The sequence below is a fragment of the Eptatretus burgeri genome, chromosome 14 (assembly GCF_056783735.1).
Source record: "Eptatretus burgeri isolate ZD-2024b chromosome 14, Ebu_testis_v1, whole genome shotgun sequence".
Taxonomy (NCBI): domain Eukaryota; kingdom Metazoa; phylum Chordata; class Myxini; order Myxiniformes; family Myxinidae; genus Eptatretus; species Eptatretus burgeri.
In genome coordinates, this window is record NC_140974.1 from 568,518 (window position 1) to 583,351 (window position 14,834).

Consider the following 14,834-nt stretch of genomic DNA (forward strand, 5'->3'; position numbering starts at 1 on the left):
TTTTACCAGAAGGGGGTTGTTGGCGGACCTTGAGCGCCCTGTGGAAATGTGGTGGGGACAAATAGCAGAGAGAGCAGGGGTGGCAAGGCTCGAGAGGAGTCGGTAGAAGACAGAAAGACCACCGACCAACCTGCGGTGATCGAGTGAGAGGCCCAAAGACTCAGCTTCATTGCGGGAGATGCCGATGATCTTAAATGCCCTGGTTTCGACAGCGTGAAGCCGAGAAAGGTGGGATGCAGGAGCACCAGCCCAGAGGGGAGAGCAGTACTCCATCAGGCTACGGACAAAAGCTTTGTAAGTGGTCAGGAGCTCAAGAGGGCCGAGGAAGGACTTTGCACGACGGAGGATTCCCAGTCGGCGACTGGCTTTTGAGGCGAGGTTGGAAATGTGACTTTCCCAGGAAAGGTCATGGCAGATAGTGAGACCTAGAAGCTTGAAAGAAAAGACTTCTTGCAGAGGATTGTTGAGAAAGTGGATGGGGGGGTTTTGTAAACGGTCCTTTCGAAGAGACATAGTGAGAGTGTGAGATTTGTCTGGATTGAAAGACATGTTCCACGTGTTGGACCAGTTTGTGATTTTATCCAGATCTGCAGTGAGCGAAGAAGCTGCTGCTTGCCGGTCTGAGGGATGACAGATGGTACGGCAGAGGGTGGAGTCATCGGCAAAGAGAAATAGAGGATTTTCTAGAGAGTTAGAGAGATCATTGATGAAAACTAGAAAAAGAACAGGGCCCAGAACGCTACCTTGAGGAACTCCAGCCTGCACAGGAAGAGGGGATGAAAGAACTCCATTTAGGGCCACACGTTGACTGCGACAGGAGAGGAAGTCTGCGAGCCATGAGTGGAGATGGCCTTGAATACCATGGGAAGAGAGTTTGGTGAGTAGGGCAGGGTGCCAGACTGTGTCAAAAGCACGTGATATGTCCAGGGATACGGCTCGGATTTCCTGTTTGGCATTGAGGACCTCCATCCATTGATGGGAGAGCAGAAGCAGCATATCCAGGGTAGAGTGACCTGGTCTGAAACCAAATTGATGATTGGAAATCAAGCCATTGGAGAAGAGGAAGGATTTCATGTCTGAAGCGATGATGGATTCCATCACCTTGCTGATGATTGGGAGAAGGCTGATTGGTCTGTAGTTACAGGGATCTGTTTTTGCACCTTTTTTATGCAGGGCAGTGATGTTAGCAGATTTCCAAGCAGATGGCAGATGACCTTGGGCAAATGAGAGGGTGAATAGAACAGAGAGAGGGTGAGCAAGAGCAGAAGAGCAGGCTTTGAGGACACGTGGGCTGATGCCGTCTGGACCGGTTGCAGAATCTGACTCGAGGTTTGAAAGCAAGCTCTCCACCTTGTCAGGAGAAAAGGATACAGAGTCCAGGGACAGTTGGGTGCGACTGGGTAAAGTGGGTAGAGATAGTGATGGGTTTAGGACACAAGATTTAGCTGCAAACACCGAGTTTAGACATTCAGCTTTATCACGTGTGGAATCAGCAGTGCGGCCATTTGAGGTAAGGGAGGGGATGGAGGGGGAACATACACCAGAAACAGATTTGATTAAACACCACCAGGATTTTGAGGAGGGAGAGAGGTTTGAGAGTTCAGACTTGAGATAAGAAAGATGTTGTTTTCTGGCTCTCCTGAGGGTAGATACACACTTGTTCCGAGCTTTGTGGAAAGAACTGAGATTGCCCTCAGTTGGGTTTGCTTTCCATGAGGCAAAGGCAAGTTGTTTCAGGACAACTGCCTCGCCACAAGCTTCAGTAAACCAAGGGCGGGAGGAAGGGTAAGACAACTGAACACGAGAGGGGATAAATCTGTGCATGAGGGAGAGCAAGTTTCTTTGAAAGAATTCCCAGGATGAGTTGATGTTTGAGAAAGTAGTGATAGGAGACCAGTCTGTAAGTTTGATGGCTGCTCGGAGACCCTGCCAGTCGGCTTGAGTGAAATGCCAGACTCGACGGCGGTGAGGTTGTTCTCTGATAACAGCCAGAGAGATGTCCACTTTGACAAGGACGTGGTCAGAAGAACCAATTGGAGCGAAGGAAGAGCAGCAGATATTGTCAGGGAAATTTGTCAAAATCAGATCCAGAAGAGATGGAGTACCATTGGTTGAGATCCGGGTCGGGAAGTTGACCGATTGAGTCAGTCCCAATGAGTCGCAGAAAGCTTTTGCTGAGGTGCCATGGCAGGTGAGAGAGGTACCCACACCTAGCCAACTGGCGTGATGACAATTGAAGTCACCACATAAGAGGAAGAGAGAGTTTGGATGAGAAGATAGAAGATGGTCCATGTTTTCGGATAGTGAGGTGTAGATGGAGTCATCACTGTTCGGTGGACGGTACAGTACACATATAAACATGAGGTGGGAGTGGAGGGGAAGCCGAAGCCAGAGGTATTCCTGGGGGTGTGGGGGAGTGAGAGCAGTGCCTGCAGAGTGAGGAATAGAGTCTTTGATGAAGAGAGCAACACCTCCACCAGGACGAGGCTCAGGTCTGTCATACCGTAAGAGGGAGTAACCAGGGAGAGATACTTGGGAGTCAGACACGTCTTGGGAGAGGAAAGTTTCTGTTAGGCAGATAATGTCTGGTTTGTCAGTGGCAACCTGTATGGAAAGATCTGAAAGGTTTGAGCGAAGGCCCCAGATATTTGAGGTCCACACTTTTAATGAAGAGGAAGGGGAGGAGGCTTTGGGTGCAGGAGGTGGAGGGGGAGGGGGAGGGTAGGACAAGGGACGAGGGGGGCAGGTAAGGAGGGTTGCTGAAGGAGTGTGGGGTATTGCAGAATAGCGAGGGGAGGGGCCGAATGAGGAGGAGAAAAGGCTTTGTGGTGCTGGGGGAGAGGAGGGACAAGAGACAAGGAAGAAGGCAGTTGAGGATTTGAGGAGGTGGAGTGAAGAGATGGAGGTGAGAGGGCAGTGGAGGGAGGCAGGTTGGTGGATGAGAGGGGGGGAAACTTTGAGAAGCAAGAGTGAGGGGGATGAAAGCTGGGAGAAAGGTGAGGGCGGAATTTTTGAGAGAGGTGAGAGGGAGGCTTGGAGGGAGAAGAGTGGGATGGTTGCTTTGAGAGTGAGAGTGAGGGGTGAGGGGGGTGAGTTGGCACTGAGGTTGGAAAAAAAGAATGGTTGATGGAAAGCGAGCATCCATGGCAAACTGTGGTTTTTAAAAGTTTTAGGTCAGAGATGCGATTTAACACAATTCTTGATGGATGCAATGAAGGCGAATTCAGAGCATGGAGAGAAGAAGCGCTGTAATAGTTGGATTTTTTAGGCAAGGAATGAAGGAGAGGTCGAAATGAGAGCAGTCTGTTAAAATAGCAGAAGAGTAGTGCATTGTGAAACAGTAAAGAGTACCACATGTGTGAGAGAGGAAGATGAAGCATTATAAGATCGTTTTTGTTGTTAAAAATAATGTATGAGAGAGTTCAACAGATTAGGTCATGGAAGTGTAAAAAATAAATAAATAAATAAATAAAAAAAAATAAAAAATAAAAAAAAAAATCGAGGAAGAAGACGAGGAGGAAGTTAAGAGGAAGAAGAAGAAGCAGAATCGGGAGAAGGTGAGCGTGTTGTTGTTGTTGTTGGGTATTATTATATATATATTTTTTGTTGTTGTTAATATAAATGTATGAGAGAGTTCAACAGATTAGGTCATGGAAGTGTAAAAAAAAAAAAAAAAAAAAAAAAAAAAAAAAATCGAGGGAAGACGAGGAGGAAGTTAAGAGGAAGAATAAGAATCGGGAGAAGGTGAGCGTGTTGTTGTTGTTGTAGTGTTTTTTTTTGAGATAAGAAAGAGATTAGTTGGGAGAATGGGGGATTTTTGGAAAGTGGGGAGGATCAAAATTGAAAGTAATGGGGAGGATAGAAATTGAAGGTAATGGGGAGAAAAAACAAACAAACAAAAAATAAATAAATAAATAAAAAAACGATCGAACACCGAGTGGAACCGGTAGGCCTCAAGCCTAGGCCTAGGCCTCAAGCACCAGGTAAGAACGTCGACAAAAATACTCACAAAATAGCACGATTTTTGAAACAAAACCGAACTAGCAACACACAGTAACATGTAGGTGAGAAAATTAAACAGTTAAAACGGGACAAATAACAACCGGAAACTTAGCTTTGAGAACGTCAGCAGGGAGCCCCGAAGGAGACCTCTCGCTGCTCCAAAACCGGGATTTCCATGTATTTTGATGTATTTCCAGGATAACCGTTTGATTTTCTCTTTATGAAATCATTATTTATTTAATTTGCTAGTGTCTGTGTATCTGTTGTGTGTTCGAGATAAACCCCCTTGTGCTGTGCATCCATCTGCTCCATCCTTGTAGCTGTTCTTTTCCACACGCCCACACCATAATCTCTGAGAATCTCGGCTGTAAGCCTCCAAGGGAAATTGTTTGGCCATTCGTCCAGGTAGGGGCAAACCCCCTGGACACAACAATACGCATAGATACAGTGCCCTCAATAAGTATTGGACAGTGAAGTGAAATTTGTTATTATTGCGATGCATTCAATAAATTTGGATTTCAGATCAAAAGATGAATATGAGACAAGAGCACAGAAGGTCAGATTTTATTTCTTCGTACTTCGATGCATCACTGTTTTACCATTGAAGAACAATAGCACTTTTGATGTTGTTGTGGTATAGCCTGCGGGCCTGCTGGGCAGGGCATGATGATGGGGGGAGTGGTCGTCGTGAGCATCGTGTCTGCCAGGGATATAAGGAGTGCGCGCCGCCTGAGGCGTTGTAGTGGTGCCGTAGTGCCACGGCTCGTGAGTGTGTTAAGTACGTAATAAAGGAGAGCCGCGGGCAAAGTACGCCCGCGCTCGCGCTTGTACACCACAGCCGGGCTCGACTGTTCCCCCGCTCGTGTCTGCCTGCTAAGCATCTCTACCACGACACTACAGTTGGCTGACGAGGATCTTCGGATCGGCGTGTGCAGGGTGGTGGCTGGGTTCGGAGTGGCAGCGAGTAACTCAGCGCACCTCGCGCAGTTCGAGGTTCCGGAGGAGTACGCATCGCGAAGAGCGTGTCACGGGTTCGCTCGTCGCGCGCACAGGCTCCGGAGCCAGGAGGCTCGCCAGCGCGGCCAGCTCAGGCATGACAGGAAGTCGGGGCACGGCGCACGAACGCGTGCCCGCCTTCGTCGGAGTCGACTTCGGCCACGTCGAGTGGGCAACGGCCGCGCTCAGTGTTCGTTTTATTGAGGCACGACAAATCGGGGGAATGATTTCTGCAAAGCCACGGCTAAAGAACGAGGACACGCGGTTCGGCTCGAACGCGGCGTTGGACGTCGCGCAAGCTCTGAAGAATGTCCGGGGTCTCGATGGTCGGTGCGCAGCAGATGGTCCGGAGGTCAGCGCGATGTGCCAGGCGCGTACGGCCGCGTGCAAGGTCTGCGGCGCGGGTCGTGGACGGCTTTTGCAATACGATCACTCGGACGGCGGTCTGAGCACTCGGGGGCGTCTACGGTGTGTATGCCGAGAGTCATCGCCCATCATGACAGTCATTGATGGCGGTGTGCGAAGCGATCCTTCCGTCCCGGGTCGAGACCTACTGCCGGTGCGGTGTTCGGTGCATGGCGTACACGGTAACGCCCCGGATCGAGTTTTGCGGCCTGGGCACAGAGATCCCAGCGACCCGGAACGGGAGATACTGCCGATGTTAAACCTGCCTTCCGTTGGTACGGAGGTGGCGAGATCAGTGGCAGGGGAGGTTGAGGTGACCGGGGCACTGATGCTGCTACCCATGTTGAGCCTGGTTTCAGTTGGTCCGACGGTGACAGGACCGATGCCAGTGAAGGTCGAAGTGATCGGGGCACTGATCGGGTGTCGAGTTGAGTCCACTCGTGCTGCCCTCGCATCGCACACGTATGCCGGTGAAGCGCTGCCGGCGGTTGGCGGGGCGCACGTCGTGATTGCCCAGCGGGGCCAGCGGGTTGCGCTTCCGAGGTTCGTGGTGCGAGGGGAGGGGCCCGCCCTTTTGGGTCGGGACGGGTTGACGCGCCTCGAGCTGGATCTCCAGTTCGTACCTCCAGGTGCGCCGGTGCTTCCTTCATTGCTTCCTTCGAGACCCGAGGGCGAGGTTCTGGCGGCGGGAGCCGCGGCGATGCAACGGGAGCGGCCGTTCGTCGCTGCCTGCAACGGTGATGTGCGGTGCGGAAGCAGCGGGAGCCGTGCCAGCTCTCGCGATGAGTTCTCGCGCTTCGGCGGCGTTCATGAGGCAATGCGCGCCTGTGTTGTTCGGGCAGCTTCGACGGCGAGCTGCAGCGAGCCCGTCGCGTTCAAGGAAGTCACGGTTCACGACATCGAGTCGACAACCAGGAGACGGACTCGTGATGTGGGTTATGGGTTGCTGTTCATTGCATATTTGTTTTTCATTGCTCTAGTGATGCGGTTTAACGTTGTTGAAATAAATGCCAGCAGTTCCTTTGTGAGAGTGCGTTTGGCGGAGATCAATCGATGGGATTGGCATTATGGTCAGTGTGATGTGAAGGCTTTGGGAGCGGTGGTGGCAAATAAAGAGGTTTTATTGGCCCCCAGTTGCCCCAGGCCACGGGTAATTGCTTTGTCATGTGCAGGGATTTTGCCGAAAGAACGCGCTGTACGGAAAAATGAGTTTGCAATGGTTCCAATGATGTTCCTATTGATTTATGACGAGCCTATGGTTGAAGTGTGGTTTGAATGGAGTTGCTACCGTCTAACTGCCGTGTGGGTCTCGGAGATCGGCTCAGAGCCAGGGCTGGTGCGCTGGTCAGCGTTACCCCCACCTCTGGTTTCGGCAAGGTCAGACGTGCCTGGCGCCGGGGGCGCAGGTCTCTGTGTTCGCTCAAGGCCGTTTAGACGGGCGTTGGCATCTCAACTGATTGTGGTGCGTGGGTTGTTGTGGGGCATTGGTTGCATCCAGTCAGCGGCGCTGTTCAGCGCCCCCATCCAAGGTCATTCGGGGCTCGCGCTGGCGCCACGGCTTCCAGACAGCGAGCTTCCGGCATCGGAATGTTTATCTGCTTCAGGTCTGGCTGGGGGAGATGTGCCGCCTTGTGGGCCAGAGGCGTTTGATGGTGCCGGGGGAGGTTTGCTCGGGAGGTCGCCGCGACCTCGCCAAAGGCCATGTAAGCGTGAGCCGCCTGGGGGCGTTTTTGCTGTGTAGTGCTGCTGTGCTTCTCGCCTTGCTGCTTCATATCGGTAACGCGGTCAGAGTTTGGTGGGTGCTTTGTGCACCTCCGTCTTCAGAACCTGGCCGTTGCAGCTCCACTCACTCGCATCGACACATTATATGATGTGGTGTGCTTTTATACTATGCTGCTTCTTTTTTGTACCTTGTCTGCTTGATACCGTGATATTTCGTGCTACTTATGCTTATTATGATGGTGATCATTTAATAATCATGGTTTTAGGAGGGAGGAGTGTGGTATAGCCTGCGGGCCTGCTGGGCAGGGCATGATGATGGGGGGAGTGGTCGTCGTGAGCATTGTGTCTGCCAGGGATATAAGGAGTGCGCGCCGCCTGAGGCGTTGTAGTGGTGCCGTAGTGCCACGGCTCGTGAGTGTGTTAAGTACGTAATAAAGGAGAGCCGCGGGCAAAGTACGCCCGCGCTCGCGCTTGTACACCACAGCCGGGCTTGACTGTTCCCCCGCTCGTGTCTGCCTGCTAAGCATCTCTACCACGACACTACAGTTGTCTCCCAATTTTAGGAAAGCACAAGTATTGGAACAGATTAACTTAAAGTAAATTAACGTGATATAATAGTTTGTATTTAGTTGCATATCCCTTGCATGCAATGCCTGCTTCAAGCATGCGACCCACTGACATCACCAAATTTTTTGTATCTTCCATTGAAATGCTTTGGCAAGCCTTTACTGCAGCCATTTTCAGTTGTTTGCTTAGGCGGTTTCTGACTTTAGTCTCCTCTTCAGCAAGTGAAATGCATGCTCCATTGGATTTAAATCATGAGATTGACTTGGCCAGTCTAAAACCTTCCACATTTTCCCCCTGATTAACTCCTTCGTTGCATTGACAGTGTGTTTTGGGTCATTGACTGCATGGTGAAGCGCCGCCCAATGAGTTTGGAGGCATTTTCTTGTATATAGGCTGACAAAATGTTTCTGTACACTTCTGAATTCATTCTTCTGCTGCCATCATTAGTTATATCATCAATAAAGATGAGTGAGCCAGTTCCAGAGCCATCCATGCAAGCCAAAGCCATGACACTACCTCCACCATGCTTCACAGATCATATGCAGTTTCTTCCTTTCTCTACACTTTCGTCTTTCCATTGCTTGAGTAAAGGCATACCTTGGTCTCATTTGTTCATAAAAGTATGTTCCAGAACACGACTGGCTCACCTCTAAACTTGGCAAATTCTAATCTGGCCTTTCTATTTTTGGTGCTGATATACTCGTTTGCAGTGTTTTCATGAGCGAGAGGTTTGCATCTTGCGATGTAGCCTTTGTTATTCTGCTGTCGAAGTCTTCTGTGAATGGTATATTGTGATACTTTTACCCCTGCACTCTGGAGGTTGTTGGTGATGTCAGTGACAGATGTTTCAGGGTTTTTCTTCACAGCTCCGATGATTTTTCTGTCAAGTGCAGTTGTTTTCCTTAGCCGACCTGGCCGTTGTCTGTTGGTAACTACATGAGTGGTTCTTTCTTTTTCAAGATATACCAAGATATAGGAACAAAACAAAATGTCCGGAGCATGCACGGGAAAGGTTGCTGCGGTGAGAGTAAAGTCATTCCGTCATAGTCATCAGGAAGACACCAACCAAGCAGCCACCACCACCAAATTGAAAATAAATAAAGAAAACAACCACAACCTTTTTCAGGTCTCCACTCCAAGTCCTTACCTATCCTAATTCATGCAAATACAGAACTTGTAACCAACTCAGCAAATATATTCTGTGTAAAGTTTATTTCTCAAAACTCACCAGTTAGTGGCTCCTCCTTAAAACATTCCTTTCTCATTTGGTGTTCAGTATCCCTGCAGAAAATAGCAAAGAAAGAGATTTTGTAAAGCTGAAATTAAAAAAATGTCACAAATAAGAAACAGGGGTGCAAATTAACATTTTTATCCACCGGCCAGCAGGGCCGGTGACGAGAAAAAGTTACCGGCCCGATAAAATAAAGACAAAAGTCACAAATTTGATATCAAACACTTTTAATATACTCACATGAGTGAGTTTGATGAGTGAGGTTGGTTAGATGAGCAAGTTTGATGAGTGAGGTTAGTTGGATGAGTGAGTTTGATGAGTGAGGTTGGTTGGATGAGTGAGTTTGATGAGTGAGGTTGGTTGGATGAGTGAGTTGGATGGATGGAAGAGTGAGCTTGATGAGTGGGGTGGGGGTGGGGGGGATGATGCAGGAAGGAGGAGGTTGTGGGTGATGGGGGGGCAGGGGGGGTTGTGAGTAGTGCTGGGAGGGGGCATTTTTGTGGGTGAAGGGGTGGTTGTGGCTGATGGACGATTGGAGGGGGGGGGGTTGTGGGTGATGGACAATGGTGGACGTACTACTCGTCCACCCAACATCACATATAAACTCACTCATCCACCTAACTTCACCCATCAAAGTCGCTTCACTGACGTGAAGACAAAGAGTTTGAGGGAGCGGGGTCCAACTCTTTCACGAACTGGCTGGCTCGGCCTGGAGTTCGACTGATGGCGATTTGGGTGGTAATTTATTCAGGATGCCGGCAATAACTCGCTTCCTCTTTGTGAAAGACAACCGTGGGATATGTAACGTTCCCCGATTCGTGCTAGCAGACGAGACGGCCAGATTAACTGCTCTCCGAGGGGATGGATCACTGCGATGAAACTCCCTGCCTGCGAAACGGTACTCCAACAGTTCATGGTGTAGTCGGAATCGAACTCAGATTGGACAACTCAAAGGTAAATAAGGGTGCAACGTCTGCAGCTTCACGTCGGAAATGAAGGAAACTTGTGTGCAGGAGATTATTTGATCTATCTCTTCGTTAACGCTGTATAATCTCCATAATCTTCTGAAAATGAGACTGCCTCTCATGGAGTGTTGGTTTTATGTGCACCACACTGTATATGGTAATTCGATCTGATTTGACCGTGTTTGGAATGACTCCGATGAACAGGTCGTTGTACGTGTGAAACTCACTCATTCATCGAACTCACTCATTAACCCCAAATCCTCATCAAACTCACTCATTCACCTAACCTTCCGGTTCCGGTTTTGAGCTTCCGGTTCCGGTTTTGATCACTTCCGGTTCCGGTTTTGAGCGGCAAGAGGTCTCCTTCGGGGCTCCCTGCTGACATTCTCAAAGTTAAGTTCCGGTTGTTATTTGTCCCGTTTTAACTGTTTAATTTTCTCACCTACATGTTAATGTGTGTTCCTAGTTCGGTTTTGTTTCAAAAATCGTGCTATTTTGTGAGTATTTATGTCGACGTTCTCACCTGGTGTTTGAGGCCTAGTCCTAGGCTTGAGGCCTACCGGTTCCACTTGGTGTTCGATCGTTTTTTTTGTTTGTTTGTTTTTTCTCCCCATTACCTTCAATTTCTATCCTCCCCATTACCTTCAATTTTCATCCTCCCCACTTTCCAAACATCCCCCATTCTCCCAACTAATCTCTTTCTTATCTCAAAAAAAAAAAAAAAAAAAAAAAAAAAAAAACCCAACAACAACAACAACAACCTTCTCCCGATTCTGCTACTTCTTCCTCTTAACTTCCTCCTCGTCTTCCTCGATTTCTTTTTTTTTTTTTACACTTCCATGACCTAATCTGTTGAACTCTCTCATACATTAATATTAACAACAAAAACGATCTTATAATGCTTCATCTTCCTCTCTCACACATGTGGTACTCTTTACTGTTTCACAATGCACTACTCTTCTGCTATTTTAACAGACTGCTCTCATTTCGACCTCTCCTTCATTCCTTGCCTAAAAAATCCAACTATTACAGCGCTTCTTCTCTCCATGCTCTGAATTCGCCTTCATTGCATCCATCAATAATTGTGTTAAATCGCATCTCTGACCTAAAACTTTTAAAAACCACAGTTTGCCATGGATGCTCGCTTTCCATCAACCATTCTTTTTTTCCAACTTCAGTGCCAACTCACCCCCCTCACCCCTCACTCTCACTCTCAAAGCAACCATCCCACTCTTCTCCCTCCAAGCCTCCCTCTCACCTCTTTCAAAAAATCTCCCCCTCACCTTTCTCCCACCTGTCATCCCGCTCACTCTACCGTCTCTAAGTTGCCCCCCCTCTCATCCACCAACCTGCCTCCCTCCACTGCCCTCTCCCCTCCATCTCTTCACTCCACCTCCACAAATTCGCAACTGCCATCTTCCTTGGCTCTTGTCCCTCCTCTCTCCACAGCACCACAGAGCCTTTTCTCCTCCTCATTCGGCCCCCTCCCCTCGCTATTCTGCAATACCTCACACTCCTTCAGCAACCCTCCTTACCTCCCCCCTCGTCCCTCGTCCGACCCTCCCCGCCCCCTCCACCTCCTGCACCAAAAAGCCTCCTCCCCTACCTCTTCATTAAAAGTGTGGACCTCAAATATCCGGGGCCTTCGCTCAAACCTTTCAGATCTTTCCATGCAGGTTGCCACTGACAAACCAGACATTATCTGCCTAACAGAAACTTTCCTCTCCCAAGACGTGTCTGACTTCCAAGTATCTCTCCCTGGTTACTCCCTCTTACGGTATGACAGACCTGAGCCTCGTCCTGGTGGAGGTGTTGCTCTCTTCATCAAAGACTCTATTCCTCACTCTCCCTGCACTGCTCTCACTCCCCCACACCCCCAGGAATACCTCTGGCTTCGGCTTCCCCTCCACTCCCACCTCATGTTTATATGTGTACTGTACCGTCCACCGAACAGTGATGACTCCATCTACACCTCACTCTCCGAAAACATGGACCATCTTCTATCTTCTCATCCAAACTCTCTCTTCCTCTTATGTGGCGACTTCAATTGTCATCACGCCAGTTGGCTAGGTGTGGGTACCTCTCTCACCTGCCATGGGACATCAGCAAAAGCTTTCTGTGACTCATTGGGACTGACTCAATCGGTCAACTTCCCGACCCGGATCTCAACCAATGGTACTCCATCTCTTCATCCATCCACTGGGACCATACTCTGTGCAGAGCGTTGGTGCTGCCGAAGCAGTCTCCTTGGCTATTGGGTACAATTCTGGACGGGTCGCCACTCCGACACAGACTCCATCTCTTCTGGATCTGATTTTGACAAATTTCCCTGACAATATCTGCTGCTCTTCCTTCGCTCCAATTGGTTCTTCTGACCACGTCCTTATTAAAGTGGACATCTCTCTGGCTGTTATCAGAGAACCACCTCACCGCCGTCGAGTCTGGCATTTCACTCAAGCCGACTGGCAGGGTCTCCGAGCAGCCATCAAACTTACAGACTGGTCTCCTATCACTACTTTCTCAAACATCAACTCATCCTGGGAATTCTTTCAAAGAAACTTGCTCTCCCTCATGCACAGATTTATCCCCTCTCGTGTTCAGTTGTCTTACCCTTCCTCCCGCCCTTGGTTTACTGAAGCTTGTGGCGAGGCAGTTGTCCTGAAACAACTTGTCTTTGCCTCATGGAAAGCAAACCCAACTGAGGGCAATCTCAGTTCTTTCCACAAAGCTCGAACAAGTGTGTAGCTACTCCTCAGGAGAGCCAGAAAACAACATCTTTCTCATCTCAAGTCTGAACTCTCAAACCTCTCTCCCTCCTCAAAATCCTGGTGGCGTTTAATCAAATCTGTTTCTGGTGTATGTTCCCCTCCATCCCCTCCCTTACCTCAAATGGCCGCACTGCTGATTCCACACGTGATAAAGCTGAATGTCTAAACTCGGTGTTTGCAGCTAAATCTTGTGTCCCAAACCCATCACTATCTCTACCCACTTTACCCAGTCGCACCCAACTGTCCCTGGACTCTGTATCCTTTTCTCCTGACAAGGTGGAGAGCTTGCTTTCAAACCTCGAGTCAGATTCTGCAACCGGTCCAGACGGCATCAGCCCACGTGTCCTCAAAGCCTGCTCTTCTGCTCTTGCTCACCCTCTCTCTGTTCTATTCAACCTCTCATTTTCCCAAGGTCATCTGCCATCTGCTTGGAAATCTGCTAACATCACTGCCCTGCATAAAAAAGGTGCAAAAACAGATCCCTGTAACTATAGACCAATCAGCCTTCTCCCAATCATCAGCAAGGTTATGGAATCCATCATCGCTTCAGACATGAAATCCTTCCTCTTCTCCAATGGCTTGATTTCCAATCATCAATTTGGTTTCAGACCAGGTCACTCTACCCTAGATATGCTGCTACTGCTCTCCCATCAATGGATGGAGGTCCTCAATGCCAGACAGGAAATCCGAGCCGTATCCTTGGACATATCACGTGCTTTTGACACAGTCTGGCACCCTGCCCTACTCACCAAACTCTCTTCCCATGGTATTCAAGGCCATTTCCACTCATGGCTCGCAGACTTCCTCTCCTGTCGCAGTCAACGTGTGGCCCTAAATGGAGTTCTTTCATCCCCTCTTCCTGTGCAGGCTGGAGTTCCTCAAGGTAGCGTTCTGGGCCCTGTTCTTTTTCTGGTTTTCATCAATGATCTCTCGGACTCTCTGGAAAATCCTCTATTTCTCTTTGCCGATGACTCAACCCTCTGCCGTACCATCTGTCATCCCTCAGACCGGCAAGCAGCAGCTTCTTCGCTCACTGCAGATCTGGATAAAATCACAAACTGGTCCAACACGTGGAACATGTCTTTCAATCCAGACAAATCTCACACTCTCACTATGTCTCTTCGAAAGGACCGTTTACAAAACCCCCCCATCCACTTTCTCAACAATCCTCTGGAAGAAGTCTTTCTTTCAAGCTTCTGGGTCTCACTATCTGCCATGACCTTTCCTGGGAAAGTCACATTTCCAACCTTGCCTCAAAAGCCAGTCGCCGACTGGGAATCCTCCGTCGTGCAAAGTCCTTCCTCGGCCCTCTTGAGCTCCTGACCACTTACAAAGCTTTTGTCCGTAGCCTGATGGAGTACTGCTCTCCCCTCTGGGCTGGTGCTCCTGCCTCCCACCTTTCTCGACTTCACGCTGTCGAAACCAGGGCTTTTAAGATCATTGGCATCTCCCGCAATGAAGCTGAGTCTTTGGGCCTCTCACTCAATCACCGCAGGTTGGTCGGTGGTCTTTCTGTCTTCTACCGACTCATCTCCAGCCTTGCCCCCCCTGCTCTCCCTGGGATATGTCCCAACCACATTTCCACAGGGCGGTCAAGGTCCGCCAACAACCCGCTTCTGGTAAAACTACCAAAATCACGAATCACTGCTCATCTTCACTCTTTCATTCCTCTTTTTTCCCGCCTTTGGAATAAACTTCCTCACTCTATTCTTTCCCATTCTTCCCTTCAGGCTTTCAAAACAGCTGTTCACCACCACCTCTTATCTTCCCCCATCCAAATCCTCGATCTTTTCTACCCCCGATAATCCACCCAAGCCCACTTCCTTCAATTCTCCTGCTTTCCTTCCTGAAAGTCCCTTTAATGTCCATCTTCCCCTCGCCATGTTCCCCGTCCCATCCCCATCCCTCTCCCTTCCACAGTTCACCTGTGTCTGTTCCCCAATGTTTTGTCCCTTCCACTCCCGCCCCTCTTGTCTCATGCCTCCTTGCTGTGAGTTGTGTGTTATCTCTCATACGAGCCTCGACCAAGGTATACAAAAAAAAAAAAAAAAAAAAAAAAAAACCTCACCCATGAAACTCACTCATTCACCCAAATTCACTAATTTAACCAACCAGGGCATGAGAAAATGTGTCCAAACCGCGCCAAACCGTCAAATCTCGCGCAATCACGCGTGATTT

General features: G+C 49.2%; 1 protein-coding gene across 1 annotated transcript in view; it reads right to left on the reverse strand.

Annotated features, from left to right (window-relative positions):
• The window catches only part of LOC147012527 (uncharacterized), a 202,139-nt gene that overhangs the window by 157,379 nt on the left and 29,926 nt on the right, over positions 1 to 14,834 (reverse strand). Inside the window, exon 2 of the mRNA XM_085855737.1 lies at positions 8,921 to 8,973. Coding sequence (XP_085711863.1) covers positions 8,921 to 8,957 — 37 coding nt within the window. The 5' untranslated portion in view covers positions 8,958 to 8,973. The remainder of the gene's footprint in view (positions 1 to 8,920; positions 8,974 to 14,834) is intronic.